Source organism: Vipera ursinii (assembly GCF_947247035.1).
Source record: "Vipera ursinii genome assembly, chromosome: 3".
In the NCBI taxonomy this organism is placed as follows: domain Eukaryota; kingdom Metazoa; phylum Chordata; class Lepidosauria; order Squamata; family Viperidae; genus Vipera; species Vipera ursinii.
The window spans coordinates 79656359-79676025 of record NC_139516.1 but is presented as its reverse complement, the minus strand read 5'-3'; the positions used below and the strand labels follow the sequence as shown (position 1 = coordinate 79676025).

Sequence of the window (19667 nt, the reverse complement as noted above, 5' to 3'; positions counted from 1 at the left end):
TTAATGACAGCAACTGGGACTGCCATGAAGAAGCCTCTCTTGAATCTGTTCCTAATTCCTTCCCTATTTTGGGGGGCTCGAAGTTTAGTTGCAATGGTTTCTGAATAATTTCTTTAGACCAGTATTCATGACACCCAGCATAAAAAGGTTAATAATCCCTGAGAAATGTCCTTGCACAAATGAAGTTCCTTCCTTCCTGTTCTTTGTAATTACATATTTTATATTTTCCATAGGGTATTCCAGGTCCACATGGAAACCCCGGGCTGCCAGGTTGGCCAGGTCTGAAGGTATGCTACACATGAGTAATGTTGATGATTTTTCACTTAGCAACCTTGTCCCTTTGCTTAAAAAACAAAGGGGAAATAATATTGTATGCTCATCATGACCACATGATTTTCCACTTAACAACTGCATCGCTTAGCAACCAAATTACTTGTCCCAGTTGTGGTTCCTAAGTGAGGACTCTCTGTAAAAGCAAAACCAGGCACGTTATTTTAAATGTGGTTTATGCTTCAAAAGGCAAGGGTTAACAAAGCAGCCATTTTTGTGTTGTATTTTCACACACACATTATTCAAAGAAAATATGTGAATACTGCAATAAAGGTTTTGCCTCAGCATTCCTATTTTATTTTCTAAGCTTTGTTACCTGAAGGGTAAAATACTGTAATGCTTTGACAGAGTCAAATCTAGTAGGCAGATTAAAAGGGAGGTCCAATAGCAGAAACTATTTAGATAGCTCTGGACAGCTGTATGGAATTCTGGAGAGCCTTCAACTCGGATTTAGTTATAGCTCCTTGATAAATGGGTTACAGGATAAAAACAACTACAGCCATTTCTTCTAATACAGTTCCTTAGGGTGGGAATCCGACCTGTAGTGACAAGTGTTAAAAACTGCTCCCAGGCAGTTAGCAGCAATAGATAAACTTTGCACAGGCAAATGTAAAACAAAGTACCCTGTAATTTTTGAGTATTCTGAGTATCTAGCACAGCAAATGGAGAATATTTTGGCATATGAATCTGGGTTAGTGATGTTTGGGTTAATTTGGAAATTTAAGTTTTTTGGTTCTTTTTTTTGCATATTCTCCTGTAAATTGAAAAACGTGAATGATGCAAGAAGGAGGAGAATACTGCAGCAACAAATTCAAATATAGTGAATAAAGTTTTGACAAGGAATGGTTCCTTGTTCCTTCACTTGCAGCTTCTTAATTTTCTCCTGTTCAGTGTAAGGAAGTGAAAATATAATTATGATGGACAGTGAGGAATTAATAGGCCAGAGAAGCTGGCAATTCTTCAATTGGAAGCCAGAGAAGAATTTAAGAATCAGTAGAACTTCCATCACTTTCAAGATAGGTTTAATCCTTTCTAAGTTTAGCTCAGTAGAACTTCACCAGCTTCTCTAATTATCATGAACAGTTGTTTTTACCAAGATTATGTCAGCCTACATTAACAGTCACCAACAGTAATCCAAAGAAATTTATTTTGTTAATACCAAGCTTAAATGTTCTGTGGGTTCTCAGAACACCTAATACTTAAGCTCTTGTTATTGATAGGATCCGCTGCCTGTCTGTAAAAAAGAAATAATAAAAATCTCACCTCTTCAAGTTTTGGAATAATTAGAAGAGACAGATAAGATTGAAAAATGGGTTAATATTGCATCATTTAAAACAGTCATTAACAAAAGGGAATGAAGAAATATCCCACACATGAGAGATCCTGAACAAAATTAGTGCTGTAAAATTTTGAAATAGTTCAGTAACTGGTAATATAAATATGATGACTTCATTTTGTCATATATTTTAAAATTTGTTTAAGAGACAAAGATACCTTATTAATATAGCTATATCCTTTTCCAGATTATACAAACTGCCTCTTTGGGTTTAAATAATAGCAGTATTCCAGTATTTGAGAGTTTATTTGTATTTGGGTTTAAATATTTGGTTTAAAGTATTTTAAATTAAGTTTTAAGTATTTGGGTTTAAATAATAGCAGTATTCCAGTATTTGGGAAGCTGCCACAAAGAGGAGGGGATCAATTTATTTTCAAAAGCATCAGAGGTCAGGGCAAGAAACAAGGATGAAAACTAATCAAGGAGAGAAGTAACCTGGAATTAAGGAAAAACTTCCTGACAGTGAGGACAATTAACAATTAAGAGCCTTGGTGGAGCAGTGGGCTGATGCCTCCTTAAGTAACACCAGCTGCCTGCAATTAGTGCAGGTTCGAGTCCCACCAGGCTCAAGGTTGACTCAGCCTTCCATCCTTCCGAGGTAGGTAAAATGAGGACCCAGATTGTTGGGGGCAATAAGCTGACTTTGTAATAATGCCGCTTGGGGTGTGTGTGAAAGCCCTAACAAGCAGGCATATACATAGAATGAAGGCTACTGCTAAGCTTGTAAGCCGCCCTGAGTCTTCGGAGAAGGGCGGGATATAAATGTAATAAAAATAAATAAATAAAAATAAAAATAACCAGTGGAACAGCTTGCTATCAGATGTTGTGGGTGCTACATCGCTGGAGGTTTTTAAGAAGAGACTGGACAGTTGCTTGTCTGAAATGGTATAGGTTCTCCTGCTTGAGCAGGGGGCTGGACTAGAAGACCTCCACGGTCCCTTCCACCTCTACCCTATTCTGATTTACATTTGTATGTAAGAATCCTGTAGAAGCTGACATTGTGTGAAGTCATTATGCAAATCATGTACTTGTTCCATTTTGCTACTCAGGATGACTCAAGTACATAATTTTTATCATTTGTACAAAGGCATCACAACATACTGTACATGGTGCCACTAAGACCTTCTGCACCCCTGGTCTTCATGGATGCACTGTTTAAATAAAAAATGATTCAGTTCCCTTGAGTGGATATTCCCAATTTAGGAAAAATAGTTTACAACCCTAACAAATCAGGCCATGTGTTTCAAAAAGAACATGGTTTCCAAATAGGCTTAAGACAGGAATCAGCAATGTATTATCCACAGATGCCAGAATTATCAAACATAGATACCATTTGCTACCTCCCAAACTAAACAAAATATTATTTTAAAAAAGTATGCTAATACCTATGAGAATTTAACACCTATGAGATTATAGAAGCTCTCAGAAAAGAACCTTGAAGTCAAGTAAGATGTGGGTTTGTTCATTACAAGCTTTCTCACTTGAGGTTGGGGGACAAATTTTAAAACTTGCCCATTTTACTTTGGCAGGCAAAAAAAGGTTTGCTAACATTAAACTATGCTTAGGCTGAGTAAATGCAGAAAAGAAAATTAGGAGAAAATTTAAGGAAAAGAAATCAGGGGAAAACAGATGTTAGAATAAGAGAAAGATAGAGGAACACAAGAAAGGAAAATATTATGAATTATTGGGGATATTTTTTGATGCTTGAAGATTAAGGAGATTGAAGAATGGGGGTGTCTTTTATTAGAATAATATGGTGGTAATTTAATTTGTCCTTTTTGAATGATACACTGTAAACTACCAGAGAAGTATTAAATATTTCTAAAATATAGCTACTAGAATACTAAAACTGTGTTTTTCTATTTCTAGATCTAAGTCATCTGTACAAACTCCTAGAAGAGCTAATGTTGTAAAATGCATATAAAAATACCTCCAATATATAATAGAAATTATTTCTTTGATTAAAGTGTTATTTTATATATTTCATTGAATCTATATATCCTTCTCCTAAATAACATATTCACTTCTAAGAGATATTAGCAATAATACCTGTGCCTTATATATTAATTTAATTTTGTTTTCCCAGGGCCCAAAAGGTGATCCAGGATTTTCTCCAGGACAAGCAAAGCGTGGAGAAAAAGTAAATGAGTAATATTGCTCATAGTCTTATTTGTATTGTATGATTAATGTTTTATGTCCAATTTAAAATATAGGAGGATTATGAAATTGCTGTTTGGAAAGTTAGGAATATTTTCTTGTTAAAGCAAGGGCATCAGTAGAAATTCCCTGCTCTCATCAAAATGACCAAAGCAATGTCATACTGCAAGCTACATCTCTTCGGTGGGAGGATGACTCGCAATGCACAAACAAAAGGGGAAAGAAAATGATGGATTTGTCTAATTGTTGAAAATATGGATCTCATAATGTTCTATTGCATTGTTATTGATTTTCTTTTGGATACAATCTATTTCCCTGATTAATTTTGTTTGGAAAAACGTCTTTGGTACATCTGCATGTTCTTTTGCTTTACATTACTAATTTTGAAAACTAATAGACTGTAGAAATGGATACTGCATGTTTTATACATGAAATGTTTTATACAAAAAATGTTGGAACTATTCTACTATTAAGCAATGATTCTGTCTATTTATTGAAAATGGTGCTATTGATACCCCAGGGCAGTCAAGGTGTAATCTAACTGGGATCACCTTGAAATTTTATTGTTATTACAAGATTCACCATCCAGAGCTTGATGCAAAAGAGTAATATGTAAATCAGACATGTCAAACTTGCAACGTCAGGTGATGTTGTGTGACGTATCGGAACTTTTTCCCCATTGCCGGCATTAGTTCCATCAATATTTTTTCAGTGTGCTGTCCTTGTGTTTCCTGGTGGTTTACCATCAAAACAAAAATCAGATATACTATTTAATTTTTTAAAATAATAATGTGTTAAATGTACATCAGAAAATCAGCAAGGAACAGCTACCTATTTTTGACTGCCTGGACTTCATTTTTAATACTAGCATTTAGCAGCATTTATAATTCTTCCACAAAAATTCACTCCTGATTATTCTTTATATCAGAAATATAATTTAAGAAAAGCAAGGCATGATAATGTTATTGCTGTGCTACCAAGGATTAGGAATCCTTGCTAGTTCACTGCTGTTCACACAAAGATCTGCAGGAGATTCTCTGGCTTAAAGTTACTGAAGTATTCTAATGCTAGATGCAATGCAATGATGATTGGTCATATTGCAGTAGTTTGAGGGCTATGGGGAACAACTTTCTGGTTATTCTTTGATCTGGTATCATGCTACATTAATGTTATACTAAATTTATAGGGCGATGCAGGATTAACAGGATTACCTGGCATACAGGGTCCCAAAGGTGAAAAGGTAAGATTTTTTAAAATATGTTAGTTTGTAGGCCATTATTAAGGTCTATAATTACAAATAATGTAATACTCATATGTAAAAAGAATTTCTTACAGATTACAGAATCTGAGGTTGAAGTTCGTCATCAGAGCCACTCCTGGTACTGAAAATGTAGGAAACAAAGTTTTCAATAACCAATAAGACTCCAATGAAACATTGTTTAAATAAATCTGTTTTTAAAAAGAGTTTCCAAGAAAAGCCGTGTTACAAGAATTACTTTTATACTGCACCTTGGCTGCCTTGGAAATGAGGGAAACTTGTACATTAATTGCAATTTTGTGGCAATTGAGGTGTTCCTTTGACTGGAATTCTGCTATTTGTATGAAATTACGCATATTTTATGTAAGAACTAAATAGTATATGGGTTGAGATTATGCTGTGTTTCTTCTGAGTTATGATAGTGAGCTTATGATTGCTTATTTGGTGTAGAGATCTTCACCAAATCTATTAGAATGATCAGAGTTGATTAGGCTAATTCAGTATCTAATATTTATAAACTAACAAGAGAATCTTAGGGAAACTGAAAAAGCATTATAATATTCCTAAATAATTATTTAGCTTTCATATAATATGCTGCAAGACTATACCAAAAAGTACTTTGAAAATTTGATCTCTTATTTCATTTTAGAGATCAAACATATTCGTTTGCATAATGTCTCCCATGTTATAATTACATTACATAGCCAAATCTCCCTCTCTAAGAATCCTCTTGTCTGAAATATAGAGCTTTGCAGCTTACACCATGGGTATTCGTAAGACTTCTTCCCATTAGGCAGAACTACAAAATGTAATGTGACTGTAATTTTTGTAACCAAATAACTTTGAAGATACAGCACAATTTTACTTGGCGTGTAAGCAATATAGTACATACTGGGCTTTTCAGCAAAGCATTGGCTGCTTGTTGGGCAGCAGTGAGCAAAGGCAGAACCATAGCTTATATACTCTTACAAACATAGAAAAAGGCAGACATAGTGTAAATGACACCATGATGTTAAAATGTTTTGATAAATCTATCTAGGTGACCTTAATATAATTTACATCCTCCTATTAGTTAGCATATCAGGGACACGGTGGCTCAGTGAGTTAGGACGCTGAGCTTGTCGATCAGAAGGTTGGCAGTTTGGCGGGTCGAATCCCAAGTGCCGCGTAACAGAGTGAGCGCCTGTTACTCGTCCCAGCTTCTGCCAACCTAGCAGTTCGAAAGCACGTAAAAATACAAGTAGAAAAATAGGAACCACTACGGTGGGAAGGTAACAGCGTTCCGTGCGCCTTTGGCGTCTAGTCATGCTGGCCACATGACCACGGAGACGTCCTTGGACAAGCGCTGGCTCTTCGGCTTTGAAATGGAGATGAGCACCAGCCCCTAGAGTCGGAAACGACTAGCACACATGTGCGGGGGGACCTTTACCTTTACCTTATTAGTTAGCATGTTAGCCACACTATCTCTGAGTGCTCAACGAATATAAACAATTTGACTAGCACTTAGGATGTTACCTAGTTTGGGTAATGAAACATCTGCAAGAAAACAAGCAAGCTCAGAGAGCACCAAAGACTCCTAATTTCAACCTGAGCTACAAATATTCTCCTTTATCAATAAACAATTTGGTTTACTGGACCACACATTCCTGATGGATATTTTTCCTTTGTTGCTACTTAGGATCAATTCAGCTTGCTGTGAATTGTTTTACAAGGGCACATCTTAATAAATTTTACTATTTAAGTAAAATGCATCTTAATAAATTTTACTATTTTTATTTTTTGTGTTCTGGAACAGTTCCTTGTTGAAAAAACTGACACTTCAGTTCAAACTTTGTTTTTAAATTTTTAGAATAATGCTTTGTATTTCTTCAGGATTCCGTGTCCTAGAACAGGGACATGTAAAAAAAAATAATATTAAATTTTATTGCTATCTATCTGGCTAGTCTGATAACTAGTCATTTTAGCCGTCTTTATTGATTGTCAGATCTGCATGGAGCCTTATCTTCAAAGAGATAGGGTGGAATTTTGTATTCTTTCAAAGTACAAAATAAATGTTTTACCACAACAGCTGTTCGCCGTAGAAAAAAAATTGAAGTAAATTTATTTTACTTTTAGTAAATTTATTCACTTTATTTTAAAATTGTTGATTAGTGGAACTTCTTTCATCAACTAAAAAACCCCCAAATCTTGAATTACTGTGCCAATATTCCTTGGATAGTACATTTGCCTGGAACTGAAAATTGTATGCTTGGTTGTACTTTATTTTTAAAAAATCTATACATTAGTAGGTCCAACATTATTAGTAATTCTAATAAATTAGCAGCCCATGCTGCAGGTTCCATCAAGATGATAACTTAGGTCGATCCCTTTTAAAAAGAGATAACTATGGCTCCAGACATTGTTGTCCTATATGTGTTTAAAATCCAATGAAGTTATTCAGATCCATAAACAATGTTTAATATTTGTCAAGCTGTAGATGATGAAAAAAAAGATTAATGTTAAATGAAGGTTCATCACCATCAAAAGGCACAACACAAAACTGGTACCCAACAACAAAATTCTGGTCCCAATTGCCCGCATAACCCGAGAACTATCTGTCCTTATATTCAGGACATCCAAACCAGCTGCCTGTAATTCAGAACTACCTACTTAAGCTTCACAATATTATTTTAGACCGAGTCACAAACTTTTACAAAATGTTTTAATAAAATACTATAATAACAAATTTTTAAAAAATTAGAGTTTGCTACACCTCCAGGACACTAAAACGTATCTGCCTGAAGTTAAGATGAGGTTGCACTGTTTGGTTATTTGTTTCTTTATCAGATTTTATCACTGGATATGGGTTCAATTCATCCACTCAGTTCTGCCCTTCTGCAGTCAAATGAATGTGATACAGGCAGGCATTACAATATGTATGTGATCTTAAAGTTTATGGCATGACCAACAGAATGTAGTTTGTTTGATATTGGCTTTGCATGTTTTTAAAAATCCAGTCTTTTATAAAACAAGATTTATGGGTCCATATAAGAGATTTCAAACTTGTGATGTCATAACTCTCTAAAATATAAATGAATTGTTTAACAACAAGCCCCCTCCCTCGTGAATAAGGTTGGGCAAGAAATAAATCATTACGTTTTCATTTATATGTCAAATGAAACAATAGAATAGAAATAGAAATTTGCAGCTTTATAAAGTAACCTTTCACTGGAAAAAAATAAAGCAATCCAATTTAAAAACATATTTTAAATGAGATGAATAAGGTTTTTTTGTATCATTCCTACTTTATTTTTGAGGAAGATAGTCTCGTTTTTGTTCCACATTTATTTTTCATGGCTGCATGCTTTTTATAGCAGCAACTAATCCTTATTTTGATGTCAGTTTGTCCAGGCAGAGGAAAAAACAAGTTCAGTCAATGATCCAGCTTTGTGCATCAAAGGATTAGATATGTTTTGTATGTGTAAAAAAAAAATTGCTGTTAGAACTCATTCCCATCCTGCCTGAACAAGCTGACAGCCATCTTGTCCAACAAAATCCATCAGGTTTCTGAACGCTGAGTTGGAACCTTGGCAGAACATGCTTTGGACATGGTTAGGATAAAGCTGGCTGTCAGCTTATCCTGGCAGAGTGGGAGTAAGTTTTGGTAGTGAGCTTGTTTTGCACAAATAAGCCCCACAAAAATGTGCAATTCTCATCAAATCTGTTTTTTACTTCCCTGGATGGTCTGGCTTATCCATAATGACTACTCCAACTCTGTATCTTCTGTATATGAGGGTGTACCAGTAAACGGTTATAGTATATATTTTCTGTTGCTTTCAATCAATATGCATGTAAGAATAGAAACAGAAAAAAAATGCATTAATATAATAAAGTGGATTTCAGAGAGGTAAATTCAGTTCAAATTTTAATTGGGATTCAGACAGCTGTTAAGGTTTCTATATGTGTACAGCTTTTGATCCCAGCCACTCACTCAGGAGAGTTGATTAAGAGAAAAATTGAATGTGATATAACTACTGCAAATGTCTTGCTGGGAATAGGTGAAAGGCATACGTGTTTATATAATTGGGAATAACATTCAAATGATATTTTACTTGTACAAAATGTCAAGCATGTTTTTTTAAACTATAGCTAGTTAATTTGAAGAATTGCTAACCAAATTTTAAACAAATATGTAGAGGCTGCTAATTATGAAAAACAATGGGTTTAAGCATGTAATTTATTATTGTGTCTTCTAGAGTTTATTTTAAACAGAACAAGAATAATATATCAGAATGAATTCATGGTGGATTCACCAGTGCTGTAAACAAGACATGACACATCAGCATGCTTCATCTGAAAATTGTTACACATTGTGGACAAATGTGAAATTCTGTTTATTGGATTTATAGCCAATGTTTCATTCAGAAAAGAGTATAGTAAACGTTTTAGATTGTAAAGTTTCTTTCAATGTATAAAATTTATACAATGAGATTTAAACAATAGCCAGAAGCCTGCCTTACATTCAACTACTATTTAATTTATTCCAGGTGAGAATAAAAAAGTGTTATAGTTCCAAAGTTACAGATCATCCTAGTACCGGTAGTCCTTGACTTACAACTACAATTGGGAACAGAATTTCTATTGCTAAGCAATGGAAAGTTGTTAAGTCAGTTGTGTCAGAGTTTATGACCTTTTCCCCTCAGGTTGTTAAGCAAGTCACTGCAATTGTTAAGTGAATCGCACAATTGTTAAGTGAATCTGGCTTTCTCTATTGGCTTTGCTTGTCGGAAGCCAGCTGAGAAAGTTACAAGTTACATGACCCCAGTACATAGCATCCATCATAAATGCATGCCGGTTGCCAAGCATCCACATTTTGATCACATGACTTGACAAGGCTGCCATGCTCGTAAATGTGAGAGACAGTTGTAAGCCATTTTTTAAAATGCCACTGTAACTCAGAACTAAGTGAATGTTTGTAAGTTAAGGACTGCCTGTAATTAAAAGAAAACTGGATTAAAACCACATGTATTTTTTCAAAAAAGCCGTATGAAATGATATTTATACAAATTCAATGAGTTCTGTTCACTTTGTTAATTTTCCCCCCTCATTTGTATGCATGTCTGAAAACAATTAGTAGCTGTGGTCTACCGTCTGGATTCTCAGACAGAAGTTACTGCTGTAACCAGTGGTGGGATTCAAATATGTGAATAACCGGTCCTCTGTGTGGATGCTGCTTCCAGAAGTCCGTTCTGGGCCTGGGCAACAAAAAATTAGCTACCGGTTCTGTCAAATTGGTGCGAACTGGCTGAATTCCACCACTGACTGTAACCCAACATTTCTTTTAAAAGCCCCCCAAAATGGGGCAAGCCCTGACCACATAAAAGTATTATACCTACTGCCTGATAAGCAAGGATTTCTATCAGCTGTAATGTCTCTTTACCTTTACAGATGAATTATCACTAGCATGTATTTCCATTGTTAGCTTTAAGACCCTTTAGAATAACTACCACAAAAAAGAGTTAGATCTTCTTTATGTACAAGAAGAGGAAGTGAAATGTGCTGATGGATGAATATGGACAGTGGAAGAATATTTAGGAACTCCAAGAATGGATATTTATGTTCAGACCTACTTTACACGTGAAGGATTTGCCCTCGCTCTTCAAATAACCCTTTGCTTCATTCCTCCCTTGCTTTATTGATACTGAATTTTAAGAAACAGGTAACTAGCTACCTCTGTATTATCAAGCTATCATCGCATAATTCATTTTACCAAAAACTTCCAAAGAAATGGTAATAGAATATTTTCAGATGCTTTCAAAAATACTGTCCTCCAGATCAAACTGTACACATGCATGATTTCATAATGGCTGTCTGTAGGGGCTTTGAAAATGGTTAAATGTGTGTTGTGATCTTGCAGTGCCAATAATGCCTAACCTTTTTATACTTCTGTTGCAATTATCTAAGGGGTGGAGCTCATATTGTGAAATTATGTTTCATACTTTTGATGAATTCTCAGCTTACTGTTTCTGGTCAATGCCTTTCTTAATTTAGACTTGAATTTGTATTATTATCAGCCCTAAATTGATCTACACCAGAATGAAGACTTCATTTATCTGTACTCACCTAATGTGGGTTAGATGGTTGTTTCTTCCTTCCCAAGCTAGAACTGAGAGGGCACCCAGCCAGCTTCCATTCCTGAGGGAACTATATTTCCTCACTCCTGGTCCAGCACCTTAACCATTACATTATACTATCTCTCACCAGTTAATATACTGTATATTATGGGATTTTCCCCATAACAGTATATAGTATAGTTCCCATGATATACAGCATATTTGATTAGAAAGTTTCCCAGAACTTCTTGATAAAACATGCAAAACAAAATTATTGTGAGTTATTCAACCAGTTTGCATCAGCTATCTTACTGACATGCTTCTATTGTCATAAGAACAAAATAAAAAAATAGTTCTAGCAAATTTACTTTTCTAGTTAAATTCTTAGAGCTCTGTGGAGAAGCATATTTACTATAATCAAATTAGCTGCTCAAGATGCTCTGAAAAAGATTAGGGATTGGAAAACTACTTCATTTATATCCAAATTTGAATAATTATAAATGTATAATTATAAGTTTATGTTACATAAAACAAATTACATTGATACCAGCCAGGTGACATATTAGAAATTTTAAAAAGTAATTATAACTGAGATGAGGATTTCTCTCTGTATATATCAGTAATATTTTCCGGTCGTACTTCATGTCCTGAAATTTTGCCAAGTCTAAAAACTAAACTTGGCAAAAAATTTCTTGGGAGAGACCAAAAAAAAATCTGTTTATATGGGGACATCTGGGAGTGTTTTAGACTACAGTGCCACATTTGTTTCTGGTTTTTTTTATATACCTGCAGGGTTTAGTAGGATATTCAGGACAAAGAGGGATACAAGGGGAACAAGTAAGTAAAACAATCATGATTTGATATGCCATGTATTAATCCCAAATATTTAATAAGCTCTTCATGCTTGCTTGCTTGGCTGGTTGTCAAATGTCTTTTGTGTGAATATGGGCCAATATTTAATCCTGCACACCAATTTAAATTCACATATCAGAGAACCATTGCTAATCAGAATAAAAAGCAGTGAGCTGGAGAGATGGATTGCTAGTAAATTGCTTAGATATTTATTTATTTATGGCTTAATGATTCAGAAGAAGGCAATGTATCTTGCCACATTTTTAAAAAATGAAAGCATGCTCAACTGTTACAGGTTTTTGGTTGATTTCCACTATGTACAAAAACATACGTTAATTCATTAAATTTTAAAAACATACTAAAATGTCTAAATGTTCTTTTGGAATAACAGAATAGTAGAATTTATGTAAAACAATGTAGTAAGTTACAGGCTACCTCTTGCTGTTAAAAAGAAAACTAGACGAATTCCAGCTATGTCACTATTCACAAATCTGTCATTACTTCCAACACTCCAGAGACTTTTTGAGTCACTAAAAATAAGCATTAGCCTCAGCTTTTGAATTATTTCATTAGGATATTTGATGAGAGTTGGAGTTGATGGCATTCAATTGTAGATGACCAACACATTGATACTTTCATTCCAATCTAAGTAGCAATCATACAGCCATAGTTAGCATTAGTTTGTGCACCCTGCTTACTAATCTTACTCTTTTCTCTAAAGAAAATTTACAGTTTCCTTTATTTTTTTTCCTATACTCTACAACAGGCATGTCAAACTCGTGACGTCATGTGATGTCGTGAAACATATGGGAACTTTCCCCCCATTGCTGGCAATGGGGTGGGCGTGGTTTCTGTGCATCCGGCCTGCGGGCCAGCAGTTTGACATGCCTGCCCTACAAGTTTCCTAAAAAGCCAGGTTTATCTATTTTTCAAGACCCTACAAAGTGGCCATGCTCTTTCCCTCACTGCTTTTGAGTTACATTCTCCACTGCTTACTTGAGGCATGCTGCTGCATACTGAATATGTTTTATGTAAGCTTAAATGAAGAGTGGACTTGTAATGAATATTTCATACTTACATAGATGATTAAACTGTATTTTTTGTCTTCTCAACTTAGGGAATTCTAGGAATGACTGGCAACCCTGGGGCTCTTGGTTACCCTGGCAGGCAGGTGCAGTAACTATACTTCAAACCTAAATTAGCACTGGAGTAATTTTTGCTTTTTCAGTAATAACAGCGATGAACTACAAAAAAGTGCAATGAATAGAAGATGAGAGACAAATGCATAGGAATTAACAGCTGCCTTGTAGGGTGATGTCTTTATAATGGTTCTACAAAAACACAGCGAGTATACTTAGAGCCCATCAAAGTTCTGTCCTCAAAGGTAAGAAAGAAGTCAGGAAATTAGCTCCCAGCTGCATAAAAAAGCTTTCATGTGATGCTTAAGGATGAACAGCTCCTGGTGTTGCATTAATCTTCTTACTCAGGACTTGTGGACTTCAACTCCCAGAATTCCTCAGCCAGCGTGGCTGAGGAATTCTGGGAGTCCACAAGTCATAAAAGTTTAGTTTAGTTTTATTAAATTTTTATACCGCCCTTCTCCCTAGGGCCAAGTGTGAAGACCCCTGTTCTTACTGATCTTTATAGAGAGAAAAAGGAAAGTTTTTATAAAGAAAATGGAAATATAATTGTCTGGATGCCTTATAAAATACAATGCATGTGACTGGTGATTGCATTAAAAAGCCCTATAGTTTTCTCCTGGCTCTCTAAACTTCATGTTGATGAGGTTTCCTTTTTGTACTTCATATATGGAAAATAATTATCCAGCCTTGCTATCCAGATACCCAGATTAGTTTCAGCTTTGTTTTTGGCTTTTGTAGCAATAGTTAAATAATAAACAGTTATCATGGACATTCAGAATTAAAACTTTACCATACTGTTTCATAGTTGAAAGAGCAATATGCTAGCCATTCTTAAGGGGCAAGAATTTAAAAAGATTTTGGATGGGCATATTGGTATTATATTGATTTGGAAATATAGGAATTGCATCCAAATTTTCGTTTAGTAAAAATTCTTGTGAAATCCTATCAAACCCAATATTTTATTGAAGAACTAAGAGTGCAATTCTCATTAATATTTGACTATAGCAAAAAAGGAAATAGTGCCCATACCAAAGGAATTATGTATCTTTTACAAGCTCTCTGAGAGCCACATTATATGCACCGAATGTTGACTTTCACAGACATGATTTCAAAAAGCATGTTACCAACATTGCAAAATTAATAATTTTAACACTTTTTAAATATATTGTTTTCTTGTTTGAAAAATAATGTAAAAGACATGTTTTCTTGTGCTAGGGTTTAGCAGGACCCGAAGGTAACCCAGGCCCTAAAGGTGTAAGAGTAAGTAAGCATTATATGCATGACTTTGTTAGCTCAACCATAATGTAGGGCTAGAGATATTTCATGCAGAGTTATTTTTTTCCTCTACTCACTGATTAATTCTGATTCATAAAATAGTTTCATTAACATATGGAATTTATTTTCATCCCCATCATCTCCAGTCTGTTCATGTTAATCCTTCAGTTTGTGTGTGGGGGTGCATATGTGAATAGAAACCTTTTTGTGCCTGAGACACTAGTTTTATATTAAATCCTGATATACTAGTTTTATATCAGAAGACTACATAAATAAAGGCGTGCCTACATGACACTATTCAGGCTCTGCCTGCGAAGTCAAGTAAAATCAGAACCACAGGTAGTCCTTGACTTATAGACTACTTTTGACCCAGTTCTGAAGTTATGACTACTCTTCCCATAGTCATAGGACTGCATTTTGTGTGCTTGGCAACCGGTCCACATTTACAGCCGTTTGCAGCATCCTGCAGTCACATGACCATGTTTTACAATGCTTTTGTCAAAACCCGACATTTACTTCGGCTTTTTGGCAAAATGAGCCCAGTGTGAACAATTGGTTTGCTTAATGGCTGTGGTGTTTACTTAACAACTGCTGCAAAAAGGTCATAAAATTGGTTTGGTCACGTGGTAAACTCCTTTATGGCCATGATCACAACTTACTACTGTGACAGGTTAACTCTATTATGGTCATAAGTTAGGGACAGGCTTGTGGGTTTTTGACATAAGCCTGTTATCTCAGCTTTCCCAATTTAAAATTCAAGCTACTCGGCAGGCACTTATTAAAGAAAATTGCTTTTTGCTCCTGCATATTATCCTAAATATAGAGTTAACTCTCACCCTGAATGGGGAATCTGCTAATCAAGCTAAAAGTATCTGGGCCATTTATGTATTTATTTTACATGTCTGCCTATCTTGCAAGACTGAATTTGAGCAATGTATAAACAACGGCTACAACAATAAAGCATGATGCCCAGGATAAACAATACATCTCAGTTTTTAAAAACGCATCTCAGCAACGCAGCTTGTCTGAGATTCTGGATTAGTTAGACCTATTCCGAACATTTTGGAAACAACCTAGACTGTAGAAGTCAGAAAGTTTATGTTTTAGATGTGTTGGCAAGTGTATTTAATGTGTTGCGGAAGAAATTTCTCATTTTCTTGTTTTTCTTATTTATAATTCCAAAGGGTTTCATTGGACCTCCGGGAGTGGCTGGGAATCCTGGACCTGAGGGAGAAAGAGTAGGTTTTATAGAATATAGGATACATCTTTATTCATATTTTATGGAAATTTATGCTCCAACCCTGTTGAATGATTGTATTACACACGGAAACAGTATGAAAACCTATTGAAATGAGAAGATAGACTGTTATTTGAACTGGCTGTAATAGTTATATTATCTTGCCACTGAGTTGCCACCCATGCTTGCTGGTCTGTCTCCAGAGTTCAATTCTTTTAAAACTTTCAACAATTTAAGGCCAGCTTATATGAAGAAGGTTCTCTTCCCCTGGAAGACCCCTCGGTGATCATCTTCATTGAAGTCTAAATCTAATTAAATAAAGTAGTCATAGCGTCATGATCCATATAATTGTTTAATCTATTACAACTGGGATGCCTCGTGATCTTATTTCTAAGTATCTTGGGTATCCTCAGTTACTATGCCCAGTATGACTAACTGTTCACGAAACAGAAATGTGGGTAATCATAAGCATAAGCTTTAAAAATACCACCTTAAATACAATTAAGGGTCCAAAATGGGCAAAATGAAAAGAAAATGATCGATACTTATGAAAACAAATGTGAGTAAATTGAGTCATCTTTGCTCAGCCGAAACTATTACTCTTGAAAGAAATTCAGTGTAGCTGTAATTTGCTAGTGGTAGTGATGAATATAAAATGAAAGAACGATAGCAAACTACTGTATATCTAAATAAACCTGCAACTTCTATTAAAATTTTAAATTTTATTATTTTTTTCAGGGTATTCCAGGCTCACCTGGAAAAAGAGGTATAAAAGGGAGAATAGTAAGTGGCTAACATTTATTTCATTTTATGGTATCATGTATTGATTGACAGCTCAGTTTATTCAGGTCAGACTTATTTCTAAATATAATGAACTTCACTGGTGCTTCCTGCAGATAAATAATTATAGGATTACAGCATAAGATTGCCAAAATTCTGGATGACCAGTAGATGCAACAAAGCAACACAGAAAACTGTAACTCTGTGCTGCCAACTAATGACTTGTTCAGATTTTTGCAGACCTGATCTGGTCTCCCTATTGCACCTTAAATGTTCTTTGTATATTCTGCACCTTAGGAGTTAAATACTATTTATTTATTTATTTATTTTACCCTTACATGAATTATAAGTCAATTTGTAAGAAAATAAAGCATAACTGGGGGAGATGGGCAGAAAGAAATGTTCCATAGTGTATTCAGTGTGTTAATACTAACTCGGTGCATTTAAATTATAAAGCTATAAAATCTTCTTCAGAAACAACATTGATGAGTAGTATGTGTCTTTTTCTTTGGGAGGCAGTTTCAGAGAGGTGCTACTTAGTTGAAGAATTAGATACAGAATTGACGAATAGGTGCCCTTTAAAGAGGATCCAAAACTGTTATTTCCTTCGATGTCACCTCTCCCTTCACCTCGGTTGACATTGACCTGGGTAAAAAAAAAACACTCACCACTTACTCACTAAATACCATACCCACAAAGATGATGCCACTACAGAACACTCCATGTCCACAGAAACCATTATGAAACTCCTGGAGCTATGCCTCAACACATACTTCAAGTTCAATGGGAAAATCTACGAGCAAGTACAAGGCATCCTGACGGGATCACCCATATCAGGCCTGCTAGTAAAAGCAGTCATGCAATGACTCGAATTCCTAGCTCTATCCACTATCCAACCAAAATTCTGGACACACTACATTGATGACACCTTTGTCATCATCAAATGCTCCCAAATTGAAGAATAACACCCCCTACTCAATAACAGATTCCCTGGGATCAAATTCACAGGCGAAGAGGAAAAAGACAACAGACTCCCATTCCTCAACATCAACATAAGGAGACTAGACAAAAGAGAACTGGAAACATGCGTCTACCGCAAGTCTACACACACAGACCAGATCGTCAGCTTGGCAAGCAGCCACCCCAGCGCACACAAAAGAAGAAGCTGTGTCCAGACCCTCTTCAGAAGGGCCAGGACACACTGCAGCGTCACAACACTAAGAAGAGCAGAAGAGAAATGGCTGCTCAATGTCTTTCTCCCTGACAGCTATCCAAAATACTTCATATTCTGACACATCACAACCACCACACAAAAACTAACCATACCATACCTAAGAAGGGTGTTGGAAATGACAGCCAGGATTCTCCAACCCCTAGGCATAGCAATAGCCCACAAACCCACAGTCACACTCCACCAGGAATTATCCAGAACCAAAGACAAGATACCGAAGGATGAAAGAAACAATGTCATCTACAAAATCAACTGTAACCCTTGCAACCAATTTACGTTGGACAAACATCACATCTGTTAAAACCCAGGATCCATGTACACTGGCTGGCAGTCAAAACACCTCGATCCCAAATCCTTAATCTTGACCCACACTGACACCAAACAGTACCAGTTCGATTGGAGCAACACAGAAATCATCGGCGAGGCTACCATCCGCCATGCTTGTGAGTTCATTGAAGCCAGGCATGCCACAAGCAATTCCATCAACAGACACATTGACCTACAACTAGCCTACGAACCCCTCAGAATTCAAATCAACTGCACAGCCAATGCTGACAGCACTGACCCTCAACCGACCCACGCAAGCTACCCCCAGCAGTTCACCTCTCAATGACCCTGACTTGATGTAACCTCCCCATCCCAAGACCTATCACAAGACTCACGGATGACTCACACCTCACCCATCACAAGATGCATCACAGACCCTCACTTGACACACCCACACCTGAAGCCCTTATAAACAAGGACACTGATGCCGACATCCCCTAAACTCTGCTGAAGATGTTACGTAACTTGGTAATGGAATGTTCAGAAACGAACCCACAAGCTCGTAGAACGAACCTTCACCCTCACTCTTGTTTCAATTACAAATTTCCTGGTGATTGCAGAAAATACATGTCTGATTGTCTATATCCCCTATCCTGTAGGAATCTTTCTCTGGAAACTTTCTAGTATTTGTACTGCTTAGATTTTTGCAAGAATTTTTGCAGATATTAGCTTTAAAATTGCTTTTTAAAAAAAGAGAGAGAGAGAGATAGCTTCTGAGAAGCAATTTAGAGTATTTGTTTTACCAACGCCATAATAAGAAATTATAATCCAAATAACAAATTAATGTTATGCTGAGGTATTTTATTCTTCCAAACTTGTATTTTTTTCTATAGTACGTACATTACATTCCAACTGGCAATTTTAGTATATGTTAAAGTTACAACCACCTGGATTATGTCTGATACATAGATTTTGCAAAGTTCATATTAGGCCAATGGGATAAAGGCTTTTTTATAACCAGAAATCATTATGATAGAAAATGCTTAATATATTTGATTACCTTTTGCTGTGACTACAAAAACAATGCATTGTTACTTCTAGTAAAATGTGAATAGGCTTCTTGAGGTAGTAGCGTTCAAGTTGGTGGCGTCTACATTCCTCAGATAATTGCAAAATATACTAAAAGTAATTTATGTGTGTAATATATGTTTGTAAGTGTGCGTTTGTAAAGTGACACGGTAAACATTTGGACATGTGGAATTAATTGTGGCTGCTTGGGGAACTGAGCATTGGGGTTTTTTAGACTTTTTAAATGAGTTAAATTTGATAATCAGAGTATTGCCTTGATGTATTAGTGTCAGCCAGCCAGAGACCACTGACCTAGAAGTACAACTGGTCAGCATTGCTCGGTATTTTTGGTGCTATTTTAATCCTTGCTCTCGTGGACACAGATTTCCTATTTGGTGAATACAACTTGACAGTGCCTTCAGAATCAATCTTTATCACCATTATCTTCTACTCAAAAAAAGCTGGCCCTGTGTTTTCAATGATTTAGGATGCTGAGACATGCTAAATAAAAGATGAGGAACTTGAGAGTACAGAATCCCCTGCACTTCTTTTTCTACGTCCCCCAAAGCTCTAAAATAGATATAATAGCATTGAAATAAAAAGCAGATGTCTCCCAACAGATTCCAAATCTGGCTATTTAGA

At 35.8% G+C, this 19667-nt stretch overlaps 1 protein-coding gene across 1 annotated transcript in view; it reads left to right on the top strand.

Moving 5' to 3' along the window:
• Positions 1-19667, top strand: part of COL24A1 (collagen type XXIV alpha 1 chain) — a gene marked incomplete at its 5' end in the record, with an annotated part of 158077 nt that overhangs the window by 45377 nt on the left and 93033 nt on the right. Inside the window, 8 exons of the mRNA XM_083360473.1 lie at positions 234-287; positions 3753-3806; positions 5010-5063; positions 11966-12010; positions 13143-13196; positions 14383-14427; positions 15627-15680; positions 16418-16462. Of these exons, the coding sequence (XP_083216599.1) occupies positions 234-287; positions 3753-3806; positions 5010-5063; positions 11966-12010; positions 13143-13196; positions 14383-14427; positions 15627-15680; positions 16418-16462 (405 nt within the window). The remainder of the gene's footprint in view (positions 1-233; positions 288-3752; positions 3807-5009; positions 5064-11965; positions 12011-13142; positions 13197-14382; positions 14428-15626; positions 15681-16417; positions 16463-19667) is intronic.